At 39.1% G+C, this 27,269-nt stretch overlaps 1 protein-coding gene across 1 annotated transcript in view; it reads right to left on the bottom strand.

Annotated features, from left to right (window-relative positions):
• Positions 1-21,851, bottom strand: part of kcnip4a (potassium voltage-gated channel interacting protein 4a) — a 123,628-nt gene extending 101,777 nt beyond the window's left edge. Inside the window, exon 1 of the mRNA XM_044021413.1 lies at positions 21,662-21,851. Within this exon, the coding sequence (XP_043877348.1) occupies positions 21,662-21,722 (61 nt within the window). The 5' untranslated portion in view covers positions 21,723-21,851. The remainder of the gene's footprint in view (positions 1-21,661) is intronic.
• Positions 21,852-27,269: the final 5,418 nt, after the last annotated feature.

Consider the following 27,269-nt stretch of genomic DNA (forward strand, 5'->3'; position numbering starts at 1 on the left):
CCTGACAAAAAAAAAAACAAAAACACATGCATGCGACAACAACTGCATCTTTAATGGTGTGTAGAATGAGTTCCTGCTACAGCGTCAACAAAGGGACCCAGCTTGGTTACAAGCAATGACCACCATGCGGTCACGTGGGGGAATCACCCCACCCGGCGTCTCAGTTCACTGTATCCAATTAACAGGATGGAGGGTTGAGTGTTATTGTCTTGTCAACAGGCTTCTTTTAAGGTGGTTTGCTGGCTTGCCCATTCTCCGACTAATCCCTGGCTGTTAGACGCTAATCCCTGTTTAATAAACAAAGGGGTGAGGGTTTTGGCCAAGTCTGAGAAAGAGAACGCCAGGGTCACTGTTGTGACATAATGGAGAAAGCTTCTTCAATCATGTGGTGTTATTTGAAGAATTGTTAGAGAGAGACTAGCCGCTAAACCTTCTGTGCTGTGAAGTAGGGCAGCAACAATTAATCAATTTAGGATATGTGTGTAAAAGCTCCCAGAGTTATATTATCATATTTTACATAACATATAAAGTGTATGTTATATATTATGTAATGTTACGGGGTTATAATCCATTTGTGACATAATTCAGCAGCCAAGGATGTAATTATTAGGTTTTGGTGGTGATACATTTCGCACAACTTAGCCATCACAGAGAGAAAGAAAAATCTGAAACATAATGGGAACTGCATTTCTACAATTTCATTCATCATCTCCGAGTTCATGAGGTGTAAACAGCAAGTAGTATTTGTCACCAGTCCTCACAAGTGCAATAAATAAGAACGATGTCAAGGAAACTATCTCAGTTGGATTATTTCCCTCTCAGCCATTTTAACAACATATGAATCAAGCAAGAGACAGTAGCAGGGCATGTCAGCATCTCAGCCAGCTGCCAGTCCCTTGGCAATCGCTATCCCAATCCCCTCCTCTCCTCTGAAGTGAGAGGCGGCAATGCTGCCTCAACTTCCCCTGTAATCCATCATTGCCTTACCCATTTCCCCCCATCCACAGAGGCCTGCACTCTTGACCAAGTGGGAAAAAAGATTTAAATAGAGAGTAAGTTGGTTTACTGAGGACACACTACTGGCCTGAAGATAAAGGCCAATTTGTGATTACCTTTAAAAAAAAAAACACCCCAACATTTGCCCAACAACATCAGGTTATAGACTTAAAATCATGTTTGTAGATCACAGCACAGGGGTCTCTGAAGAATATGTGTTAGGATTGCACACCATGGTGGCTGTGGTGCTATCACACGGGGGGCAAACACATAGCAGTTAAGCCTGAATCAATGAGAAGTAATAATGTAGATTCTTTAATACAGAGCAACGTTTGACCTCATCTATTAAATACTTCCATTTTAATCTCAGTTTTGAACCCAAAAAAAAGGAAGGTGGTTATGTTCAATTAAAAAACAGAACCAAAAGCACAATAAAAAACAAAAAAATCAAATGATTGCTTGGCTTAAATGCTGCTGGCAGCTGAGTCATAAAAAAATAAACACAAGGTCAATGAAATTGGGCAGAATGCCTGCTTCAGGTTATTAAATTTACTTTTGGCATCGAGTTCAAATCCAGAAGCTTTTGCTTTTACACCAAACCCTCCACCATTCCCATCCGTTTTCACTATATAATCAGTGAATACAGCTATTAATTGCTTGTATTCTCCAAGTTATGTTTTACTCAATGGAATTGTGCTTCACCACAGTGCTAATATGCTCAAATTAACCATTGTGTTTGAGTGTGAAAGAGTGTGAGTAATAACAGCGAACAGTTAATGCCATCATAATCACCATCATAGGGCAGGATGGGGCCTATTCTGAAGTTCTCCCAAATGTCAGATGACGACAATACGATGAGGAATCCGCAAGTGAGGTAAAAATAAACAAAAAACAAACTTAATGCTGCCAAGACAGTAGAAAGAAAAAAATGCCATACATTAGACTCAACTCTGCGGGGAGATCTGCTGACTGCAAACCTTTCATGTAAAACACTCCGAAAGCACAACAGCATGAAGCAGGGATCGATGCACTGATGGAATTGCAGCACTTCTGCCAGCAGCATTTTGAAACACAGGGATCAACTAATATGCACACAAGGCAAATTATTTTCACTTTAAGCATCAATTTGTCAGATTTTTCCCTAAACAGATTGTGAACATTGTTACTTAGGTAAATTGTCGACCAAAGCATGAATCAGTAGTATGGCAGCATGAAAAGTGAGTGTGTTCTGTTGCATTATAAGGGAAAGACGTGCTGGTGCTACTACATTGTTCACTAGGTGGCACCACAAGGTAAAGCTATTCAGAGCAGTGGAGCATACAAGTGAGCATACAGAGGTGTATATACATGGGAAACATGTCCAGCTTACACTGACATTCATTCATTCATTGCCCACCACTTTATCCTACACACAAGGGTCGCGGGGAGCTAGAGCCAATCCCAGCTGACACAGGGAAAAAAGGTGAGGTCACACCATGGACAGGTCAATCGCAGGGTAAACACACAAATGAATAACCAGAGAGAACCCGGGCACACTCTAGTTCACCTAGTTTTTTTTTGTTAAATTTGAATGATTAATAATGGCTCAGGGTTTGTTTGTTTTTTTAAATCAAGTAAACATGACGGATCAGCAACATTCACTTTTCTGCTCTCCACACACACATACAGGCTTTATGTGGGGACAAAAGCAGCTAAACATTGCCGTTTGTCAGTATTTGTACAGACTTATGATAAATGCTCCAGTATCAAAGCTCCTTCATCAAAAACATGTACACAAGTGATGCTCATCTGCTTTGGTCCCCACTAAAGTACGTCTGTGTCTGCTGGAGGCGCTCTGCCCTCTCCTGGCAATGCACTGCACCGCACACATGTATGCCTCAGTGGGAACCAAAGTGGCTGTACGTCACTGTGTGTCAGTGTTTGTAGAGAATTCACCTTCACATAAAAGCTGCAGAATCAAACCACTTGTTAACAAACATGTACAGAAGTGAGATTTTCACCATTTTGTTTGCAGTTCACAAACACAGAGCTGGTTGAGCAACAGTCCTGCTCTCTATCTCCCTCTGTCTCTATCAGCAGCACCTGCAGCCTCACAGCAGGAGTCTGCTCTTCCTTCTGTTCGTCTCTACTTCATTTCACCATCTTTAGGATTTGTAAGTGGCAGAGCTTTGCTACCCTCTAAAGCAAAAATACACTGGGGAACCAAACCTGACAATAAAATAATTCCCATGATCACATGCTGCTCTCCAATGTCAAACTAGGGGTTTTGTTATTGTTTTGATTGACAGAACACGAGCAACAACATTGCATTCTGGGCATTTGAAGGATGGAGATTTAGTTATAGGGACTTTTATTTTGTAATGGTTTTTTTTATACATATTGGATTATATTGGACTCTACTGATGTCAATATTGTGCCTACGTTTCTTCTCCCAGCAGGGGTCACCACAGTGAATAATCAACATAAAATATGGTAAAGCTTTTTATACAGCCACATGATGCGGCATTATTGACAAAATCATTATAGAAGCCCAATGGCTTAGTAGTGTACTTTTTTGTGTTTGTCATGCACTGCTGCAAAAATACAAACACCTGTACGAAACAATTCAAAACAAACCTAATTATGCATTTCAGTAAATACACATGTGCATTTGCAAAATCCTGTCTTATTTGCAGTGTCACTGGATAATCTGTGTCAATTTGATTGGTAGTGTGCTGCCCTCTTCTGGCAATAAAGATGTAGTACACAAATGGATTTCTACAATCACCGTAGGTTTCTATAATGAAACTATGTAAAGCTCTTTATTGTTAAAGCAACATCAGTAAAAATATTCTTTAAAAAAATGTAATTAAACTTGATTAAGTCATCAGATGAGTTTATACAATACATAGGAAAAAGTAAACACTCTGCCACACTGATTACTTAACTGGATGCATACACATGGAAACGCACATAGATTTTAGGGACAGGAAGTAATCATTCTTCTTGAATAAAATAAGTGACCCATTTAGACGGAGAGAATATGTAAAACACTCTCACGGAACAGACAAAGCATGTCCTGGGGACACAACGTGGGGCTTGTGTATTTTTGGAAACACCTGTTTTAGTGAGCACGCTCATTTTCTGGAGGCTGCTCCAACATCCGGAGGGCAGCGCTGCCACCTGGCAGGTTTACAGCGTGATTATCTGCACGCTGGGAGCTTATTCCAGGCAACAACAGGGAATTAGAATATTAGTTCACGAGGACACCGAAGGACGATAACATCCTTGACTAAAACATACGCTAAAGAAGGAGGTCACGTCATTTGATACATTTTAATTATTCTGTTACCTTGAGCATTCTTACCCAGTTTTTTTTTATGCCAATCAAAACTGAAGCAAAAAATAATAATAATTACAAATACATTTTTGGAAGTTTTTAAACAATTTAGAATTTTTGAGGATCAAGATCACAGTTTTTACATTAACCGAGAATAAATGTATGAATCAATCAATACTACAGTATAAAACACTTTCCATACAATTTAAAATTTTGCAATTTTCAGCTTCGTTTGTTGATCCATAGCAGTTGTTCTGTGTTTTAGTAAATTAAAGATACCAGATGTTAGTGATGTTCGAAACATCTATGTATTAAAATCATACAAAAAACTGGATTTATGGGACAAATTTTGCCAACTTCTACTGAATATCGAGATTATTTCCAACAATTAGTTAACTAAAACTTAACATAAGTGAAAAATTACAAACTTCCAACAGATATTGTTCCCACAAACTCTAGACTCCCGCGAGAACGTCACGTAGTGCACCCTGGGACATCTCTGGACCATAATAATGAATTGGACAGATAACTTCAATTGAGTACCAGCATAGAAGAAGGCTGCATGTTCCCAATGAGAGAAAGACTGAAAGTCTAAACAACCGCTCTGCCTCGTTCAAATGTGTCCAACAGAAACACCTGGGTCCTGGAGTGGCTCCAGCTGTGTCCACCAGCTTGCATGTTATCAGAGGGATCAATTCATTTGACAGCTGTGAAGGTGCGCAAACCAAAGACGGTGCACACAAACTCAAATGAAGGCTAAGTAGAAGAAACAACACAGGTTTTGTGATTTAGAAGCATCGCCTGCCTCAGTGACTGCAATCTAATCAATAGAAAATGAGAAAAGCTTGAGAAAAGATGAATATGCATCATCTGGCTTTTCTTATTCATGACAAGAGTTATGTTGAGGCCTTTCTGCAGTTGGTGGATTTTCCCTGCAGTAAAATCTCCGGTGCAGACGTCATTAAGGAATCCCTACCGTGACATTGATGACTGTTTAATAGCATCTTGAATGATAACACAGCATAAACAATTTGTCTACATGACTGACAAAAGATCTCGCTGTGGGACGGCACTGACCCATTACAGCAAGCTCTGGGATTTGTTTTTTTTTTTTGATACAAAGATTCAACACAACCACTGGGATTGAGAGGCATCACTAATGAACAGCAGCAACAAAAGCTTATGCAGACACAAAATTAATCTCAATCTACATACGACCTTAGCACAGCCTCGATAAACAAGACGGAAGCGTAAATCAAAAATCTGAATTTTTACTGAACTAGGAGACTTAATTCATGCTGTATACATTTCAAAATTATACAATCAAACTGGGCAATGGCAGCCCGGGGTTTACTGTTTGTACAATATTTTAGTGGCCGTTTAAACAGCAAAAAAAAAAAACACCCATCCATAAATCTGACTTTTTGTGAGGCCATGTGGCCACTGTGAATGTATATCTTGATAAGTAATCAATAATAAGCTTGGTTCAAAGGGAAATAATTTCCTCGAGGTGGATGTCACGTCTGGTTCAATATCAGTCCGATCATTTTCCCCATTCCAGTAAAATCATAAATTCCGGTGTCCCAATGTGAAAGCATGACGGATCGATGCCGCATTAATACGTTTTCAGACGGCGTTGACAGCCAGAGCGGCTGTGGAGTCGTACACTACTCTGCTCTGTGGCGTGTGGGCAAATGTCAGGTCGAAAAAGTACAGCTAATGAGAGAACAGTGTTACTGTAGAGTCCAAATTCAAAAGACACATTCGAGTATTTCATGTGTGTGGAAGTGAATTTCATATTCTGAATATTTTAGGAACTTGACAATGTTCAAAATAATTATTCATTAAATAATGCTGCCGTTTTGAAATAACATAATTCAGTATTTTACCTTGAAATCATTTTCTTTTAAGTAAAGTGTTAGCTTTACATGTTATTACCTGTTATTTAAGCACAAAGATTATGGTCCAAATAATACTAAAATCACTGCTGCTGCTGTAAAATAAGGATTATGTCTCAGTATAAATGGACTATAAGTGATCTTGTTTCCATAAACTCAATAGTCCTTGACATTAAATATCTTAGATCCCTTATTTAGAAAAGACACCCGATGTAATCTTCAGCAAAGAAACTTTTCCTCCCCCAACAAGCATCTATGAAGTAAATCTGTGACATTTTAGTACCTTTGTTTTTTGGGGAGGCCCATGTGACGATGCGCCGCACCAGACAGCAGTTAAGAAGGAGTTTCTTGGAGACGCCATAGTCCTTACGGAGATGCTGAAGGTCCTCCCTCCACTGGGTTCTCTTGGTTGGAGTACTCATGGCTGAGTGATCACTATTGTGAAATACAGTATGTTGTTATTTCCAATTATAAAAGAAATACCCACTCAAAAACCCAGAAAGCCAATTTAATGAGTTTATTATTATTTTATAAAGGCCCGTTTTGACCAGTAAATAAAAATCCACATAGCAATTATTAGCCCTATAAATCAAAACGACCCCCAACATTCAACCAAATATCCACAGTCAGAACCTGCAAAGCACAACAAACTGCCAGTTGCCAAGTTGCGGCAAAACACTTGAGAGCATACATTATGTTAATTTTGTGTTTTGCCCCCCAGTTATGCATAACCGTACTGATATGCAAGACATTTCAAGTTGCCCTTTTGGAACTGGAAATGCGACCTGAGCCATTGTCATAATACTGAGACGCCTGACATCACTGTTTGCTTTCAATCCAGTAAAATAAACAAGGAGCAAACATCCTGATTTAGACCGATATACAGTACAGAAGTCCTAATGTAAAACTAGGAATTTATGGTACTGTTAAACTATGACAAAGCGAGTCCTGCATTACAGTCATGCGGGTAACTTCTATCATTACAATCCCACGTAATCCCATTTCAAAAGCCAAAGTTTCTCACATTAACAGAAGGTCAACTGGAACACTTCTCTCAGAAACCACTGAAGTCCAACTGCTATCGATGGTCACCATGTCCATCATCTTACCTCTCAGGCTAAAACACGACGTGCACGGTCTCTCTCTCTCCTTCTCTCTGCTCCCTCAGTCTGCAAGTGATCCTCAGGTTTCACACAAGCACTTTCCCTTTCCTTAGCCGATCAACAGAGTGTGAAAGGGGGTGGGAAAAAGAAGAGGAGGACGAGGAGGAGGAGAGTGAGGACTACTTTGTGAAAGTGAGACTGAATGAGAGAGGGAGAGAAAGAGAGAGAGAGAGAATTGCTGGTAGACAAGCTGTCTCAGGATAGTTTCAGGATGGGGGACCATACAAATGTTAGATTCAAATATCAAAAGGTAGAGGACAGCGTCAAAGATGCTGCTGCTGGTTCTTTGATCATCCGACATTTCACGAGCTAATGACAACCCTTCATCTCTTATACACACACAGTCTGGTTTCCATGGCTTAACCATGACTACTACTGGCCTAACCCAAACCTCCTCCTAACCATACATGTTTATATGTATCATTTATGTTATGGGGACTTGCTTTTAGGACACTGGAATGATTTTAATTCATGTGGACAGGGTTAACCCTAACCCACCTAAACAAAGTGTCATCCCTAAATTAAACACAATCCAGACTTAGCCCTAAACTTAACCAGTTCCCTGAGGACCAGGTTTTGGTCTCCATGAGGACTACTGGTCCTGACAAGGTCAGTGTTTATGCCAGAAAAGGTCGTAACGATGCAACTAATTCAAGTACACACACACAGAATATTTAATACAGTTTAATATTCACTTCCAGATTTAAAACAAGATGGGGGACAACTACATGACATCAAAACATTAACTACTAAACTGCAAACAGTACAACTTAATTGTTTCCAACATATACTAATGATCATTTTCAATAGAGTAATCGTTGATTATTTGCCTGTTTTTTTTCATGAAATGCACAAATGTCGGAGTTTCTGAAACTTAAAAAATGACATCATTTACTGTTATGGGAGCATATTTGCATTTATAAAGCTGAAAACAAATAAATTGTGGGTTTTTCAATTATTGCAGTAAAATACATCATTGTATCAAACTTGGATATTTTTGGTACTCCCAAAAGTCCCTAAAGCTCACTCTCTAAATCAAGCATGTTCTTGTAGGCTTCTTGTTCAGAGTGAAGACTTTTTTGTCACAGCTTAAACCCGTTTCAAAATTAGCACTGATGATTTTTGAATCTTAGCCTCATGTTCGCAGTAAAATATACTGTTTTCAAAATGTATATATGCTTTTTGTGTGAGAAGAGTCAGTCCAGACACAGGAACTCTTGTGCAAAACTTCCAGTTGAAAGGCAGAGAAAACAAGAACGAGACACAGAGAAATACAAAATTGTGAACATGCCAAAATAGGTGAGGAATTTCTGAATTTCAAGGGAAATGTCAGAAATATTCAAGCTGCACTGTTGTCAGTTTGAGGTTTAGTGAGAAAAAGTTTTTGCACAAAGTTTAACGTAGCATTAGTAATGGAGCTGAAACGATTAATTGATTACTAAATGAATCGACAACTATTTTGATAATCGATTAAATCGGTTTGAAGCTTTTTTCATGATTAAGACGATTCCGAAGCTTCTTAGCTGTGAGTGAATGAATATATATATATATATATATATATATATATATATATATATATATATATATATATATATATATATATATATATATATATATACACACACACATATATACATACACACACATATATACATATATATACACACACACACTGTAGATAACAAAGAAATCATTAAAAGTTAATCATTTTGGTTTGTGGACAAAAGACATTTGAGATCATCATTTCCAGGTTTGACGAACACTGATCAAAAATGTTTAAGGTTTTCTGTTATTTTATGGACCAAACGATTAATCGAGAAAATAATCAACAGATAATTATGAAAATAATCATTAGTCGCAGCTCTAATTAGTACACACAAACATATCAGTACATATCCAAATCATGATGAAGTTCACATTTTTTGGAATGTGTTTCCTCATCAACAATAAGACTTTGGGGACAGTGACTTTCTGCGGCACTGCAGAGTTTCACCATGACGCCCTTTTGTCACAAATAAAAAAAAACATCTTTCAATTTTTGCTTTGTCATTGAGCAATTTGGATTATTTTGCAATTAAATGTGGTGCCCTGATGTCAACTTCTGCATGCTGATGGTAACAATGCTTCACCCTCTTAGCAGAGTGCTTCGACAAGAGGGGCATGTTCACCACCTAATATTTTTCAGCATCTACATGTTCCAAGATGGCAGCAGGTAACGCAGCGGTTGACTGAGTAAACAGATGTATGAGAGGGTCAGGCACTGGAACGGTAGGCAAACACTACCATACCTGCAGAGTGAGCCGGAAATATCACCGACACCAAGACACCCGTCCTCCGATCTGTTAATATACCATTACAGTTTTAATGAACGACAATCATTATGTCACATACTTAATAGATTACATTACATTAACAGATGTAAAAACTCTGCATGTAGACATTTGAAATAAAATGATCCACACCACAGTGTCGCCTTTACCATATAAAGTTTACTACCCTGCATTTTAGTTTTAATGACTTCCGCAATATGCACTGCTCAGAGAAGTCGTTTTATTTATTTATGTCACACCATGCAGTATGTAGTAAACTGTCATAAATTTATGTACATTATATGCAAATGCTTTGTCCCGGGTCATGAGCCAAATGGGCTTCAGCTTACATTTAAATGCACATAACATTAATTACTGCACAGTGATGGATGGCTATGCTTAAGGGGAGACGGCAAGACTAAATCTAATAACTTCCCCTGAGATGAGCGGGGGCATATACTGTACCTGAGAAGACGGGGTGCTGGGAATAGAGCCACTGAAATTTCCCAGCATGCCAAGACTCACTCCCGATTGAAATGGGTGAACACATCGGTCGCAGTGTTATGGTGTGACATGCAGTCTGTGGCAACACTTGTTAGGTGAAGACATCCCAAAGTATGTCCACATCCTGAGGTCCTTGTCCCCGATACAGTGAATAATTTATGCACCATAAGAAACTGTTGCAGCTAATTGATATTCAATATTAGTTGAATACTCATCAGTTCCAAGTAGAGTTGACCTTTAAGTTACAACAAGTCTGAACACTTCCACACCTTGGTAACGACACAAGGTGTGGAATAAATTATACAATACTTAATTTAATATTAATAATATAAATACTTAAGGGTGAACAATTAGTAATTTTCAATTCTAAAATTTGAAACAATGCAAAGCAAATTGCAAAGGCTACGATTGCATTATAGTCAAGTATTCAGTATTTGGATGGTATCTAGGGTTGAACAATTAATCGCAATGTGATAAGAATCGCAATATGGGCTACTGAAATGTTCAAATAGCAGGAGGCGCAATATTCGTTAAAGCCAAAAATGTCTGTCAAAATACATAATAGACTGAAAACTTCTGTAAAAATGTCACACAGAAATCATTGTTTTTTAACAAAAGTGAGAATAATTATTGAAAAAAAAAGTCCTAATTCCATCGATTTTTGTGAATCACATCGCAATTTCTGTCAAAGTAATTGCACTTATGTACAAATATGTACAGTCTGTCCAGTGGTTATGCTAAATCATGTTTTACATTCTGTAACACACTTATGAAGCTCATCTTAAATCTGACTTACATAATTCATTCCACTTAAGAAACACAGTTTTATAAACACATGCTGTCAATGTAATCCGGATATCGGATATACAGGAGTCAAAAGGACACAACCGTACCGTGGGCAACATCATAGGTGGAAGCAAGTGAAAAGCTGAAACAGCCCTCATGACGCCTCATATTCATGATGAGTCATATTTCAACAATACAGGTAAATCGACACAGTTGCAAACCAGAAAACATGCTCAGATTAAATTCACATGGGCTGCCTCTCATGTAACCGATACCACACATCCTTCCACCAACGAATGAAAGCCAAGACATTTCCCATCCGGTGAACCTGTTAGCAAAAGCAAAGCACTGGGGTTGCAAAATTACAAGAAGTTTAAAAATTGGACAGTCTCCATGGGAATTGACAGAATGAAGTGGACACTTAAAAAAATGAAGGTTGGGAACTTCCGTGTAGTTGGTAAATAATATTGCAGCATAATCTTCGCTTAAAAAAAAACAATTTGATGCAAACACAACTGAATATCAAGGCTATTCCTCGATCACAGGCACATAGCACTCTTCTTGCTGAAGGGCTATTAAGGCCACACCCCCTGCATGCACTCTGCATGACTCCATCTAATGCTCGGAGGATTTCTACAATAGAAATCTGAAGTATTGAAGCTACGTTACTTGGCCCATGGCATGTTCATGCAACGATCATGTTTTTGTTGTTCAGGGATAGAATTAAGCTTTGATAAAGTTCTATGTTTGCATGCATGTCCGCTTATGATAAAGCTAAATGTTTATATTTGTATATGACACAGTTGCATTAAATCATACACATTTTCCAGTTAATTCTCACAAAATCTTTCCAATATTCCCCAAACTAAAATTCCCATGGAAAGTTTCCAGAAATGTATCAAGAATTCCCCACCCCTTTGCAACCCTACGAATTAGAACTGAACATGATCCCACAGCATCTCAGTGAACCATAAAGAATTCTGGAGAATAAGTTGTCGGGAGAGTAGATGGCAGAAACGTTCAGGAAGGTTCACTTCACTGACACTTAAGCCATTTTCACACTTAATATTCCGCCAGACTCTGCGGTTCAACATTAAATGTTAATGTGTTTTGTGTTTGTAGTGTGATTACGGTGCAATAGTTAGCACACACAATATCATTTGTTTCCATCTATTAAATCGGATGCAGTTTGTGCAAACAAATGGTTGATATTTGCATTGCTTTGATTAGAAAAGCAATTAAAAAAAGCGAATAAAAAAGGCATTAAGACAAAGCTGCTCAACTTCCCAATTACGTGTACTATTTCAGCTTGGAGGGTAAAAAGGAAAAAAAACCTTTTACTGAATAATTGACAGCATTATATAATTTCCATTTTACCACAGGCCATCGAGTAAGGTCTCTTTTTTAAAAAGGTACTTAAATTTATGTCCTCAGTTAGTTAGCACTTCAAACCAGTGAAGACCAGCATCCCAAAATAGTTTGGATTGTTATTGCCCTTTTATTTTTCTTGACATTGATCCATCTACCATTTTTCTCAATCTCACTCAACTGCCTGCTCAAACAAGTGTCTTGCTTGTGGATTAGATTTGGCACAGCGTCACACAAATGAATGTCCCTCTATAATTTTTTTAAAGCCATAGTGACATAATGTTGGGGGGAAAATAACTAACCAAACGCTCATAATCCTGCTTTATCCATTAAACAAAAAAAAAAAAAAAAAAGATGTGTTTAAACAAACCTCTGCATTTTCATGAAGCTCTGCATGGATGGTAATAAAAGTGGCGCCCATTACAGAAGCCATTACCCCCATCAAAGAAGGTCGCCATCGGCAACACAACATGAAATTAGCTTTAATTCTATATTCATTAATGTTCTCCACAACGTTAATGAGTTCAGTGCCTTTATAAGCGTAATGTAAGTGCTTCAACATGTATGGGTTTCTATATTTTAAATCTTTTGAAAATAAAATTAAGTCATTCCAGTATTAAGTATTGACACGTAGGGCTGCATAATTGATTCATTAATGATGTTAATTAATCAAATGTTTTGTTTTGTCCAAAAACTGAAAATAGGTTTTACTGATGTTGCTGTTATATGGAGCAAAGGAACCAGAACATATTCATACTTAAGAAGCTCAATCAGCAAGAACAATTAATCGATTGTAAATATTTATCTCTAATTAGGGCTGCAATTATTATTTATTCTGCAACTGTTTTGATAAAGAATATCTATATCAAAGGAAAACCTATTTTTACACTAAATTATTTCTTGCTGCTTATTTTTGTTGCAGTCAACCTATTTGCAAGTCATAAATGCCCCAGTTTCACCAACTGTGCTTTTACAGTCAGTGTGTAGTGGCATGGAAAATAGTCACACATGTCAGGAGCAGATAGTCATCACTAAGCCCGAGGATTCACTATTCCTCGTTTTTACTATCTGCCAAAAACAACATTTTCTTTTTTAATTACTGCCTCATCCTTACCTGCCAAAGAAATATTATAAACACACACATACATCAAGTTGAGCCAATGAAGAACCACTCTGTCACAGGGTGATGTCATCATCATAAACCAGAGTGCTCATTATATTTTTGAAATCAGCTGCGGTTCTGCCATCTTTCCTTTCCAGGTCCAATGTCATGGAGGTTAGATCTCAAAAACCTTGTGGTTCAGTGTTAGCAGGTCAGTCACAGCAGGAGCAGACAGAAGACACACTGAGCTGTGTGCAGCCGGGATATCTCTAAGCCTCAGTCCAACACACACACACACACACACACACTTCCTCACACACCCACCGTGACCTTGTCCTCCAAATGGGGGCAGCTAAAATTAGCGGAATGCATGAGGGGAAAAAAAATCCCTGTGGATTCAATAAACTGCAATGCAGTGTTTACAGATCGGCTCATCTTAGTGACGCACACTCCATGTGTCACATGTATTCTTCTTTTTGAAACACGAGAGGCCTATTTAAGGGATTCCTGCGGAAACACTGGTTGTTCACTTATTCATTTCAGACGACCTGAAATCGAGCCGTGGCCAAGTCATCGGATAGCAGGGAGCACAGGAACCATCAGTGTCAGATTTACAGAGAATACAAGGCGTCTTTGCATCACCATGCACCATTAACGAGTCTGGTTAAGGAGCCCCACTGTCCCAGAATGCAACTGGCTTATTCTAATTACAAGCATCAACAGCTTCAGGTGCGTCATCTAATCGAAAAGGCCACGCAAGGTAATTGAAAACGGGTTTGGCACCCACCGAACAATCCTGCTGATACAATTACACATCAGTCACAGGATCTGTTCATTATCATGCTTCAATTATGCTCCAGTTTTAATCGTTGCACAAATAAGTGTTCAGCACTTTCTAAACGGGTAATTGACAAAGCTCCGGGCAGGAGGCGAGTCAGCATAATGAAAGTGAACAGTGTGGACAGTCCATCAGTTCACACTTAAATGCTTGATTCCACACTTGCCGCCTCCTCCTCCACGTGTTAAATGGACTGTGGCGTGATGGCCAATAGCATCCAGTTCAGGACAAATAAGAGAACCAAAACACACTCGGTGTATACACCGACACTGGCCACTGTATTAGGTACACATGCTTAACTACTCGTTCAGCAGTCAAGACGAGCTGCTGAAGTTCAAACCGAGCCTCAAGTTTTATCCACTTTGAACGTAGCATGGGGGTTTGGCTCATCAACATTAAATCATAAAAGAAGACATGCAGGAAGTAATAAAAACACACTGTTAAAATGAAATAAGTGAAAGACATACAAGAAAAGTTTAATTAACAAAGCATTCAAATGGACACAGATTGAGTTAAATTGGATGGATTAAAAGCTTGGTCACTTTGTTTAGAAGACATATCGCACTTAGAATAAAGGAGTTCTTCAATATATATTTGGTTGCCAGGGGAACTTTGTAGCACCAAACAGCTCAAACTCACTGTAATTGGAATTACCAATTATTTTGGTTGCTGTTGAAAGCTGCATTTCAGAAACTGCTGATCTACTGGGCTTTCTCCGAGCGATAATAAGCCTTATTGATGCCAGAGGTCTGAGAAAAATGACCAGACCGGTTTGAAATGATAAAAAGGCAATGATAACACAAGCAGCTCTGTAAGAAACAGGACAAAAACGGGCGCTTTGTACCTAATAAAGTGGCCAGTGAGTGCATTCTGCCAACTGAAAGTTGCACACACACCTTTCAAACAAGCAACAACCTCACACAAAACACCGCACACACCCAGAGACATATGTCGAAAACCTTTACGATTCCCCTGTCCCCTGTGTGTGTGTGCGTGTAACTGTGTGTGTGTGTGTTGTTTTTCCCGAGTCAATGTGCTGGATTGGCTCCATAAATTATTCAGCTGCAGTGCCTGCTATCTGAAGATAACAGTGGCCCTTTATCGGTCAGAGTGTTATACAGAGACACTGCACTGGTGACTAAACAAACACCTGGCGGGATTCAGAGCGTCCTCTGTGTGAGGATGTGTGTGCTGTGCTGGCACTGAAGCATACAGAGGTATATGGTCTAATCTGACTGCAGGTTGTTTTTTTCCCCCCCCCGAATACACAAATTTCCAGCTCATCCAAAAGGACAGGGTTTTGCTGGTGCATAACATAGTATTCCTCTGCATTTTGACCCATCCTAGAATTAGGAGCAGTGGGCTGCCACACTGAGTGGCGCCCGGGGAGCATTGGGGGTTGGGTACCTTGCTCAGGGGTACCCCAGCCCTTTTTGGCCGGGTGGGGATTTGAACCGGCGACCCTCCGGTTACAAGTCAAGTTCCCTTTCCCCTTGGCCACAGGCTGCCCCAAATGATTAAATGAAGATTTATCAGAAATGGCAGGTTAGCTGCCATTTCATGTTTACATGTATGGCATTAGAAAATAAGGCCATGTCATCGGCTTAATTGTCATTTATGGAGCAAACTGTGTACAAATAAAATTATTTTCCTTTGTTCAGTGCAAAGTTTCCATCGTCTAAATTATTAACCTTTCCTTTTTAGTTTTTGACAGTTGGTTGGACAATTTATGCAGGTCAAAAAAAATAGTTTGACCTTCTATAGATAACACAAACTACATAATAATCAATAATTGCATTAATTGCATCCCCTAACCCTTATGAACAACTGTATAATTCTACCCTATGGGTGTATTCCAATATAGTATTTGTGCATCAATAACATCAACTTAATACTCATGCAACAGCAATCACTAACCAGAGCTTGACAGGTAAAAGTCACCCTCCATTGTGCAATTAAAAAAAAAATAAAATAAAAATGAAAGCTTGCTCACTGTGTTCACAGTATCTGTGAAAAGCTCATCCTTTCCGCGGTGTCACTTTCTCTGTATGGCCACTTGGTGTCAGCCTTGCACACTACATTGAAGCCTCAGCTTCCAAACGGTTGTTAATGTTCATCCCATGATTTTCAAAGTTGAATGGTCATTGACATGACATTGGAAAAAATAAACTACAGATAATTACTTAAGCTTTTTAAACAGCGACTGTTGTGCAAACTGATACTTTTCTTCCTGTCTATTTTCAGCTCCATGTATCAATTGACATTTGTCTCTGTTGGTTTGCTGCTTCACATGCCGTCATCTCCAACTGGAATTGAATATGTTCAGTCTGGTGTCATTATGGAGTCTATATTAAGGGCTGGCAGTACCATATAGGACATGGACATTTGGAGGGACAACAGCCCAGAATAGACCTTTGAGTCCACCCACTTGGACCCCGCAGGAAGACAGACGGACACTCCAGTTGGCCACTCATGCCAGGCCAGCCCTCCACATATGGCCTGCATGATGTGCGGCTCTGACACCATTTCATCTTAGAGTCCTTGGCAAGACTCATCCTGCCGATTCTTGGACGAACGTTTCATCACTTGTTTTTAAAAAGTATCTCTCAGAAAAGACAGGGGACTGAAACATGATAAAGTTCATGAGATGAAAATGAGCTCACAAGCACACAGCAAATCTTAAAAGTAAAGCAGAGTACTGAATGGTTGACTCGTGTCCCAAGATGCACTGGAAGGCAGGAACACACACACACGCACGCGCACACACACGCACACACGGTCGGCAATAAGAACAGTGAAGCAGTGAACAGATAGCTATAAATAGTGATAAACACCGTCATGTTGAAAAAGAAAATCAATTAAATCACAGGGAATGATGCAAACAGATCAGGTCACCCGTGCTTTTAACTCCTTAGTTGTGAGGATGTAAACAAATTAAGTATTTATAAGTATGTGAAGATAACTTAAATGAAAAGTTAAGGGAAAGTTGTGAGAAACTTTGAAGATGTTAATCTTATCCTTATGGTCCCTTGCTTACAAAAAACAACCTTTTTTAATTTTATCCATGTTTTTGATCTGAGGCCAAGAATTGCTACTCATTAGGCATCAGCTGTCCAAAAATGTCAAAAATATATCTATATCATGCATAAGATAAGACATTGTGGATTTTGGATATCTGGAGATAACTTCTCCTGGTTTTAAATGTTGAATTGTTAATCAAAATTTATTTATTTATTTCATTTATGACATACACTAAATATTATAGATTGATTAAAAATATTTTTTTAAAAGGCACTTAACACTTTCTTTTAAGCCAAATCATTTAAATACTTACCATATTTATAGTCAACGTCATTGTTTCTAACACACGTAAATATCTGTCATTTAACATTAAAAAGCCAAAGAAATAAAGCAAGTATTATCTGAAATGGGGGGCATATAATGTACAGTACAAGCCTGAGGCGGGAAACTTGAAATCCTGATTGTCCATTTAAGCAACTTCTGTTGCACTGTTCCAACTGTTACAGGACCTGGGGCAAAGACCCTCCCGTCAAGAATGTCCTTTGTTCATCACAGTCACCCTCTATTTATACGTCACTGTCTTACTCCACGTCACCCCCCCTTTAAGCCTCTGTATCCTCACTTGACCCTCGTTTTCCCTCCACACCTCCTTGCCTTGTTCTTCTCTGGCTGCACTCCCAAGGCAGATGGGTCCATGCAAGCATATGCTCCCCCACCCCGTCTCTCAAAAGGGAAAACAAACGCTCGATCCAAAGCAAACAAAATCTGTCAGGGACGAGCGGGCGAGTTCATGGTGCAATTAATCCCGGTTTGGCCAAAGACCAGCATCTCTTCAGGTGGAGAGGAAGCACACAGGTGGTTAACTTAAATACTTCTTCTTAAGGAGTCCACTAAACTGCATAATGCAGTATGATTTTAAGACCATCTGATGTGTTGGAACTGTTCAGCTGTGAATCTATTTATAGAAGGAAATTAAAGCTCGGGAAACAGATCCCAAATTAGTCTAATCCTCACTGATTTCTTGACTCCAAACCCTTGAAAAACAAGTAGGTAGGAAGTAAGTTAAAGAAAGAAAATTTCCACAAATCACCCAAACCCACTGTTATAAATATTTCACGAGGTGTAAAAGGGCAAATGTCAAAGTAAGAAATGATGTGTACATAATCTTCCTTTACCCACTCTGCAATTTGGTCCAATTATAAATTCTCCTTTGCAGAAAAAAGTAATGGTAGGTGATATTGAGTTGCATCCCATCTCTCAGACTTGCCTGTAAAAAGCTAAAAACACATCGTTCTGCCGGCTGACAGATTTGGAGCAGTTTCCTCAATGTGTACTTTTGCTTCACTGTGATCTCAGCACCGCCAACTGTCAGATACTGTGGAAACACACACACAAACTTCTTGATACTGTGAACGCTCCAAAATGTACACTATGGTTTACTTTCACTATGAAAGAAAGAAAAAAAAATACAATATTGCACTAATATCACTAAAATGATCCAAATTACCCCACATGAAAATAATCATCTACTACTCTTTCAAAACAGGAAGCTGAATCTTTCAAAACCACAGGATTAAGTTGGTTTTGTAAAACTATAAAAACATAAAGATATGAATAGAAACATTGCTTGAGTCAAAGTACACAAATCTGTGTCTCAAACATTGACTCAGTGCTAAAAATAGAGCCGGTTTTTCGTGGCGTGGACTCAACCAGATACAGAAAGTTTGCGCCGAGTGTCTGGTCGATGGTAAATTGATTGCATTCCTCACACCATGAATCCACCGCCATAGCCCCTATGTCCTCAATTTGACATTTCATATGGAAAGTCTACGTTTATAATTACAGTCTATGGTCTGACAAAGCTGGTTCACTATGTAAATCATGGTTAAATCACCACGGTAACTTATGGTGAAGTTTGTTTCCAGAGTGGGTTAGATTTGAGACAGAACTGATTTCACAAAGACTGACTTCATAAACAACTACTCAGCAGAAACACTCTAGCATTTTCATAGTTTGTTAATCATCAGGCAAAAGCAAACACAAAACTAATATACAATATTTCCTGTGTTTACTTAATGCTTATCCATTGCCTAAGTTCAGAAATTAAAATAAAACCCTATTTTCTCAGCAGTGGCTGAACATTGAAACTTTAGGGTTTCATAAACGAGGTAATGACGCAGATACACACACACACAAACACAGCGTTAATTGGAGCTTCCGGTCTATGTGACCTTTAAGAAAAGAACTTCCCAAAATGAATGCACTCAAAGCTGGGGGGAAAAAAACCAAGGGTCCACTCGGCTAGTTGTGAACCAGCTTCACTGTAGACGTATAGAAAGAACACACAAATATATTGGGACCTGGAGTGCAGCCTGACCCAATCATCTACATCCACAGCTTATGCCCACACGTTGTGGGCATAAGTGTGGTTATCTATGTTGTATCAGCTTAGACCAGTCTGATAATGCCCCTCTGACCAGTCTCATCAATGACACATCTGAAGTACAGTGACCAGATGATTTAAATCTCAGAAGACATTGATACTCAAAACAGCCACTCCGGCACGAAGAATCCTGCCACAGACCAAGTCTATTTCAGTATCTGATGTGAACATCAATTGTGTGTCCTGACCTTTATTTGCATACGTTTAAGCACAGTATTGCTAACTGGATAATTGTGGGAATACACATGCCAAAAAAAGAGTTTCAGTTGAGCACTCAGCTGTTGAAGTGCAAAACATGGTGCTAGCCGTGGTGCTGAAAGTAGCACTCACTCTAAATAAAAAAATAAATTTAAAAAAAACTTCAAGGAATGCTTTTCATATATGTCATCTCTGTGAATCTCAGGGATACTGTTGTAAAAGAGAAGAAAATGTCTCGGGGAGCTGTTGGCAGGCAGTGACAGAAGTTGCAATGGTGAGCTGAGCTGGGAGAGCTTCAAGCTCCAAGCTACTGATGCAAAAGAATCACTGCAGCAAGGAAGCAGCTCCTGGGAGGATCAACTCATGGCTGGGTGGCTGTAGCATTTTTCTGGGCAATCATTATATTTTAAGATTTTCCCTAGAGGTGGAGGCTTTAGAGAGTGAGGGGAGAGCAAATGATGTATATCATGATAATGATTTGTTTCTCTCGATACGATTGTCGAGTGAATCCTGAGCTTTGTGAGTTTGAGTCAAATGCTGCACAATCTGCCAATTAGTTGGGAGTACCGATGGCAATAGACAAGGAAAAGAGTGAGCGACTTTCTGCTTAGGATGAACTACATTAGTCCCAAATATTTCAGGTACAATTCCAAGTAAACAGGCATCCATGCTTGACATTAAAAGCAATAACATGCTATCTATGCAGTATCCTCCACAACTGAGTAATGGAAAACAACTGGGACAATAGAAGGTAAGTCTTGACTATCACTAATGACTCATTATGGTCTGAAGCTGTCACAATTAATCCAGCTACTACTCGACTGATCTAAACAGTTATTTTTCGATTGACACGTCAGTTCCAGAGAAATGAACCTCACCATCAGAATCTTTCAGGGACTCGTATCCAAAACAAAGACATTAGTCGTCAATTATGTGTGCAAAACAAACATGAACCTGAGCCAGAAATGATGAGCTGTTAACCACTCTGCTGGCACGAAGAGAGAAAGTGAGGAGGACTCTAACTGACTGATCACTATCCTGGATGCTGGCCAATTACTGTGGAAGCGAGAACTCAGCGGAGGATTTGTACAAGGCCACTATAATCCACTATTTCCAACAGTGTACATATATTTTGACTGATGCTCATTTTCAAATAGTGTGTGTGTGAAAAATGTGGGCAACATAAACAAAAAAAGAATATCTTTACAACCAAAAATTGCTTGAATTTCTGACAAAGAACACCAGAAACCCCCGTTTTCCTTTCAGAAGAAGGCAAAAGTCAGACTTCACAGTTACTCAACACTGCAGAAGCATGCACAAATGACACCAAACTCCAATTAAAAAAAAAAAAATCAATTCAATGCTGCCTTTCAACTTTCATTTCAACTTTCACTAATTAAATGACTGGACAGCCAATATTGCTGCAATGTTAAAGTGAAAAGCAGCAAAAGTTGGATGGTCTTCATCAAATTATGGTTATTGTTACATAAATTACAAGCCGATTAAAAGAGTGGTGTTATCTTCACACACTTAAGTAAAACCAGAGAAGGAGTAGATATTTTTTTAACACAAATCCAAGACAATATTAAATTGACGTTGTCGTAAATGGAGTTTGGTGGAGGTGCTCTCCAACGCAAGACAACGGAGCCATACATCAATCAATCAATCAATCAATTAAAGGTAAACGATGCATAAAACATGCGACTCCTGTCCTACCAGGTGAAGAAACAGCGGCGTCAACCCGGCCAGAGACGGTCTCCACTCGCTTCGCCTCCATCGTTTTGTCCGCAGGTTCACTTTTCCGCACGAAAGAACCACGTTTCAGCCACAGGAGCTCGTCAGCACACGCGTTTGCACAGCTGATACCACTTGCTGCTCATTTAACTCCAGCAAGTTTCGCTGTGAGGAAAAGTGAGAGCAGACAGGAGGCGCGAGATGGAAAACTGCTGCTCGTGCACGCGGCTCCAAGCAGCGGGGACGAGCACAAGTGGGTAAACGTGCCAGCGCTCCTGCTGGTGATGCTGAAAGGTGTGGTCTTCATCTGTGGTCTCCAGTGTGGCACCAACTGAATACACCAACAATAAGTGTATTTGCATACGTTTATGATAAGCTTCAAAATAAAATAGTGTTTTTTTGCTTAAGACTGTGAAATTTGTATATGAGGCAGCACATGGCCAAGTTGGCTAAGTTGGCTATTCTTGACCAGCCTGCTTAAAGGGTAATTGCAATTTAGAAAATAAACGTAAATAAGTAAACATCATGCATGCTTTTATTTTGAAGCCGACCTTTTCCCTCAATTTGCATACATGTGTGCGTGCGTTTGCAAGTAGCTTAGTGTAGTGAGTGGAGGACAGCTTGCTGTTTTTAAAGATTACAACTTGAATAGCGATTAATATTTTATTCACTACTGTTTTGATCGAATAAACAATAAATAATGGTGTGTTTACCAAGTCTACTTTGCCAGTCACAAGCTAAGTTCAAGGTCAAGGGCTGGGGTATCTCTGAGCAAGGTACCCGATCCCCAATCATCAGGAAAAGCATGTGGTGTAAATAACTTCCTGCCAAATCAAATATGAAATTTGACATAGAAATATTGGTGGATCAGTGAGAGAGCAGGTGATTCACTATAATAATTGATTTCCTCATAAGGAGAGGAACCTGGGTTTGAGACGGGGTCAGAACAAGGGCCTCTCTGCATGGAGTATGCATGTTCTCCCCGTGTGTGCGTGGGTTTTCTCCGGGTTCTCCGGCTTCCACCCACAGTCCAAAAACATGCAACATGGGGATCAATTTACGCCAGCTGAGACTGGCACAGCACCCCCCACGACACTCATGTGGAGGATAAAGAGGGTGGAAAATAGATGGATGGATGCCACAGGCTGATATTTAACTGTCATCCAGTTTGACCAGATATTTTTCCAGAACCATTTTGGGGTCAAAAGCAAATGCTGTTTACAGAGATGAGCCAATAAGTTACTGGTACTGGGTGAGATATCGGAAAAAGAAAAACATACGATCCAAAATATGACATGAATAAAGCACAGACTGTAAGAAAAAAAAATAGCAACTGAGTCAGGTTGTGGGCTGTTTATTTCTTCTTTATGGGAGCGGGATATTTAGACAGTTACACAGTTGGAGCATTATGTTTTGGAAATGGCTGACTAGGTGACCGTGCATCAGCACTAATGTGCTATTTAAAATATTGTGTTTGGCTCGATGGTTATGATATCAGAATCAGTTCTGTACATGAAAAAGATCCACCCCTACTGTTGAATTGTTGTAGATTTATTTATTTACTGTTACATTATGATTTCATTCTCAAGAGGCATTTTGGGATTCAATGTAAATCTTTCTCCAGGGCTCTATTTCACGATTTGACACAGCTGTGAGTTTGAGGTTAAGCTACAGCATTGACCGCTCTCTTAAATGTTTTCTCTAAGTTTGTGGTATGAAAGCGCTCTTTTGGGAAAACCTAGTATCCTCTGCAGAACTCTTATGGCTGAATAGGAACATTCTGCTGCAGCCAGGTTCCAAGAGCTTGTGGGAATCTTTTTTTTTTCCAGAAAGGCAGAAGAGACATAAATGCACACAAGTAAACAATCACAGTTCTGGTTAAAAAATAGTTGTTGGTTTCTTTTTACAATATGGTCAAATCATTGTTCCTCGGTGCATTATAACTGCTCACTCTGCATATAGCACTTCCAGTGTCATAACTGTAGCATTTGCATCCACTGAACTACTAAAATGTGGTTTGTTTAAGTCAGTGCAGTGGTTCTGGGATTGTTCACAGTATTTTCAGCACAAACACAAACAGCCTAGAGCAGAGGTGCTAAACTGGTGGCCCACGGGCCCTCTGCAGCCCCCAAAACGATTATTTTATTATTAAGTACAGCATACATCATTCCTTTTCAAAACAAGCACTTATACTTTGAAATTGTGTGAAATATCATCATGAATATCTTAACTGCAATGCCACTGGACTATTGTCATAATTTTAAGCTCATATTGCTACTGAGCAATTATTTTTTTGGACCAGTGTTGACCAGTCAGGTGTCATTTTATTTTGACGCCCCTGGTTTAGACCAAGTCAAAACACCTCACTGACACACAGCAAGAGGACAAACATCACTGCTGCTGCTGCTGCTGCTGCTCACTCTTTTTCCCTCTTTCCTTCACACAGCTTAACTGCAGCATAAACATTACATAATTTGTCAAACACATCAGTATGTCTGTGAACACCTCGGTGACAATTAAGATTGTCCACATGTGCCGCAGCCGCACAAGGAAATCAGCCCAACAACAAAGACCGCAATGGAAGAAAAAAGAAAGAAAAAAGATCAGCCCAAAAATAAACCAGTCTGCCTCTGTCAACATTTTTAACCACAGAGCACATCTGTTTCACGGCAGCAAAGGGACAGAGAGTTCTCAACAGAATGTGCAACCGTGTCCCAAGAAAACCACAAAGAGTGGAGTTTTCCTGTTGCACAGTGAACACACGCTTCCATTAAACGCGACAAAAGCTTTAGACAAATCGTTAAACGGGATGAAACATTTGCTGAGCGGCTTTGAAAGGAAACTGCTGACACTTGTCAAAAGCAGGCACCTCGCTCTTCAAATTATTCTGATCGAGTGTTTGACTAAGAAGCGGGTTTATTTTTAGACATATTTATTTGGAGAATATGCTTGAAACACGCGCAGCTGATTCAAGTGGCCTGCTTAGTACTCACAAGGTCCAGATGCCTGACGTGGATTTAAGCAAACTGTCAGTTATGCAATAACACAGAGAAAATCTGCACGGTTTAATACATCGATATTGTATTTTTACTGTTTTAAGGTCCTGCAAGAATCTCTCTATTGTGCTTTGAGTTGACAATTTTGACATTTGATTGACTCTGACTGGGCCAGTGTCACACATTATACGCTACATGGCTAACATGAGCTTTTATTGCCTGAGAATATAATGTTAAAAAGTCGGTCTTGTGCCGTCTGACACCAACAACTTTTCCTTGAAAGTAAAAAACACATTGTGCAATATCAGTGCAATATCCTGTGTGAAATCCTGCACACTGTCTACTCTGTACAAACTATGCCCATGATGTTCTGGTTACAGTTCTCATTGCTTATTTTTTTAAACATTTTTTATGTATCATATATTCTGTTCCACGATGTCCACAAATTTGCCCTTTGTGGAACAAATCAATATATCTCGTGCTTGTTGTTACACATTGTACACATTTGATTTTAAATGTTGTGAAATGTGTATTTGGTGGAGTGCGAGATGAGGAGGTCAGTATCATAGCTTTAAAGATGTCCATGCGGCTGGCTTGATTTTAAATTGAAGAAACACATAATAACCAATAGAGTTGGAATTTGTTTTGTTTTTTTATAATTGATCTTCTTTGACTAATGTTGTCTTCATTTTGCTGAGTAAAAAGAACCTCTTTTACGCAAATAAGTTAGATACGGTCACATCCTCAAAGCTTCATTTCAAGCCCTACAGTGCACTGACAAGACAAATGCATTCCAATAGACAACCTCCATTTTCCCAAGATGTGTGTGTGTGTGTGTGAGTGAGGGCCAGTGTCTGCATCTGTCTCCGTGAACAATGACTGATACCGTTTTTTTGGGGTGCCTATAAATAACAGAGCACCTGGACAGTGGGATGAAGCCAAGATGTGCTCAGACAGACTGGCACAGGTAGATGGATGGCAATGTGAGGGCATTAATGAGAGCAGAGGTCTGCCGACACGTGGGGATGAGAGTCCTGCAGATGGCTTGATGTCATCATTATATGACAGTGTGTCTGTGGAAAAAAAGATGGAAGACAGCACACTGGAGACTGATAGTGCCTCGTTCTTCCTAATAATCACAGAGAGAGTTTGGGGTAAAAAAGCAGCATCAAATCCATGTAAGCCAGTTGTCAACTTTGCATTCACTCTCGCTGGTAATACATCTTAGATCATCAAGTAAATATCTATTTCTGCCCGTGTCTGATCATGTTCAAAGTCTATTTATATTTTTTTCTATCACTTTGATTTATTTCCGCATATAAACACACTCCTGTTCAGTGAACACTGCTGTGGGTTAGGGCAAGGCAACTTTTTTAACACTTTACAGTTCAAGAAAATAATCATTTTGGAAGTCTTGTGTAATTTGAAAGATCTACATGGGAGTTGTGATTTCTGCTGAGTGTTGTACAGAATTCATGTATCAGTACTAAGTTTTTTATATTTCTAACAACTTTTACTCCACTACATCAAATGACTTTGGATACTCAAGTACAGTAAGAGTCACATACTTTACTCAAGTGATATTGTAAAAGTTGACTTCATTCAAGTCATTTTACTCAAGTATCCCTTGTACGTAAGACTGCATACACTGGATGCCAATTAAGGCACTTACAGTATAGGAAAAACAACTTAGGTAACAAATTAACTTAACTTATTACCTCATTAATGTGCTGTTATGTCAAAGGTAGTTTTAGAGAGAGGAAAGAGCATCATTTGGAAACTGGAACATGAACATGAACATTAAACTATCACGCTACAGTTTGACTATACTACAGTATAGACAAGAGAGAAACACAGGGGACATGGTTGCTCTGAAATATTAAGAACAAGCCCCTTTTTTTCATACAAAGAAAGTATGTTCAGTGTTTTGTCCACGACGAGGACACCGACTGAAGTTAGAAACGACCCTTTCACTTGAGGAAAAAACCTGCTCTTTCATGCTTTCTCCACCTTCACTTCATTTAAATCCGGACACCTAACCTGGGAAACTTTTGCAGTTTCAGCATTAAATCGCAGTTACTTTGCAAAATGCTAATTTGCAGACGGGATGTGACTAATCCACGTTAGAGAAAATGATGTGCAAATTTCATCTTCAGATTGATCACTTTCCGGTAGAGAGAGAGAGAAATTAGCATTTAAATCTATCAGCTTTTTCCAGCAATGTGTGTGACCATTTTATATATTATATATTTATACATTTTATATATATATGTATCTGTGTACATATATATATATACATATATGTATATATATGTACTGTGTATCAGCATGTTGTTTAAATAGTGTCCTTCAACATTTAAATGAATGGGTGCAGACATATGCTGGATAGATAAATCATAGCTGCTAATTTTGCTTTAATCTGTACATGTCAAATCTGGGAGGTTTTCGTCACAGGGCAGGTAGGAAAATAAATAAATAAGTGAAATCACAGGCAAGGCCACCTAATTACAGTCAGCACAGTCAGATGGCTTTACTTTCCTGAAAGTATCAATCTTCATTCCAGTGGCAAGTATCCACAGCAGAGCCAGATGCTT

Source organism: Solea senegalensis, linkage group LG3 (assembly GCF_019176455.1).
Source record: "Solea senegalensis isolate Sse05_10M linkage group LG3, IFAPA_SoseM_1, whole genome shotgun sequence".
Lineage (NCBI taxonomy): Eukaryota > Metazoa > Chordata > Actinopteri > Pleuronectiformes > Soleidae > Solea > Solea senegalensis.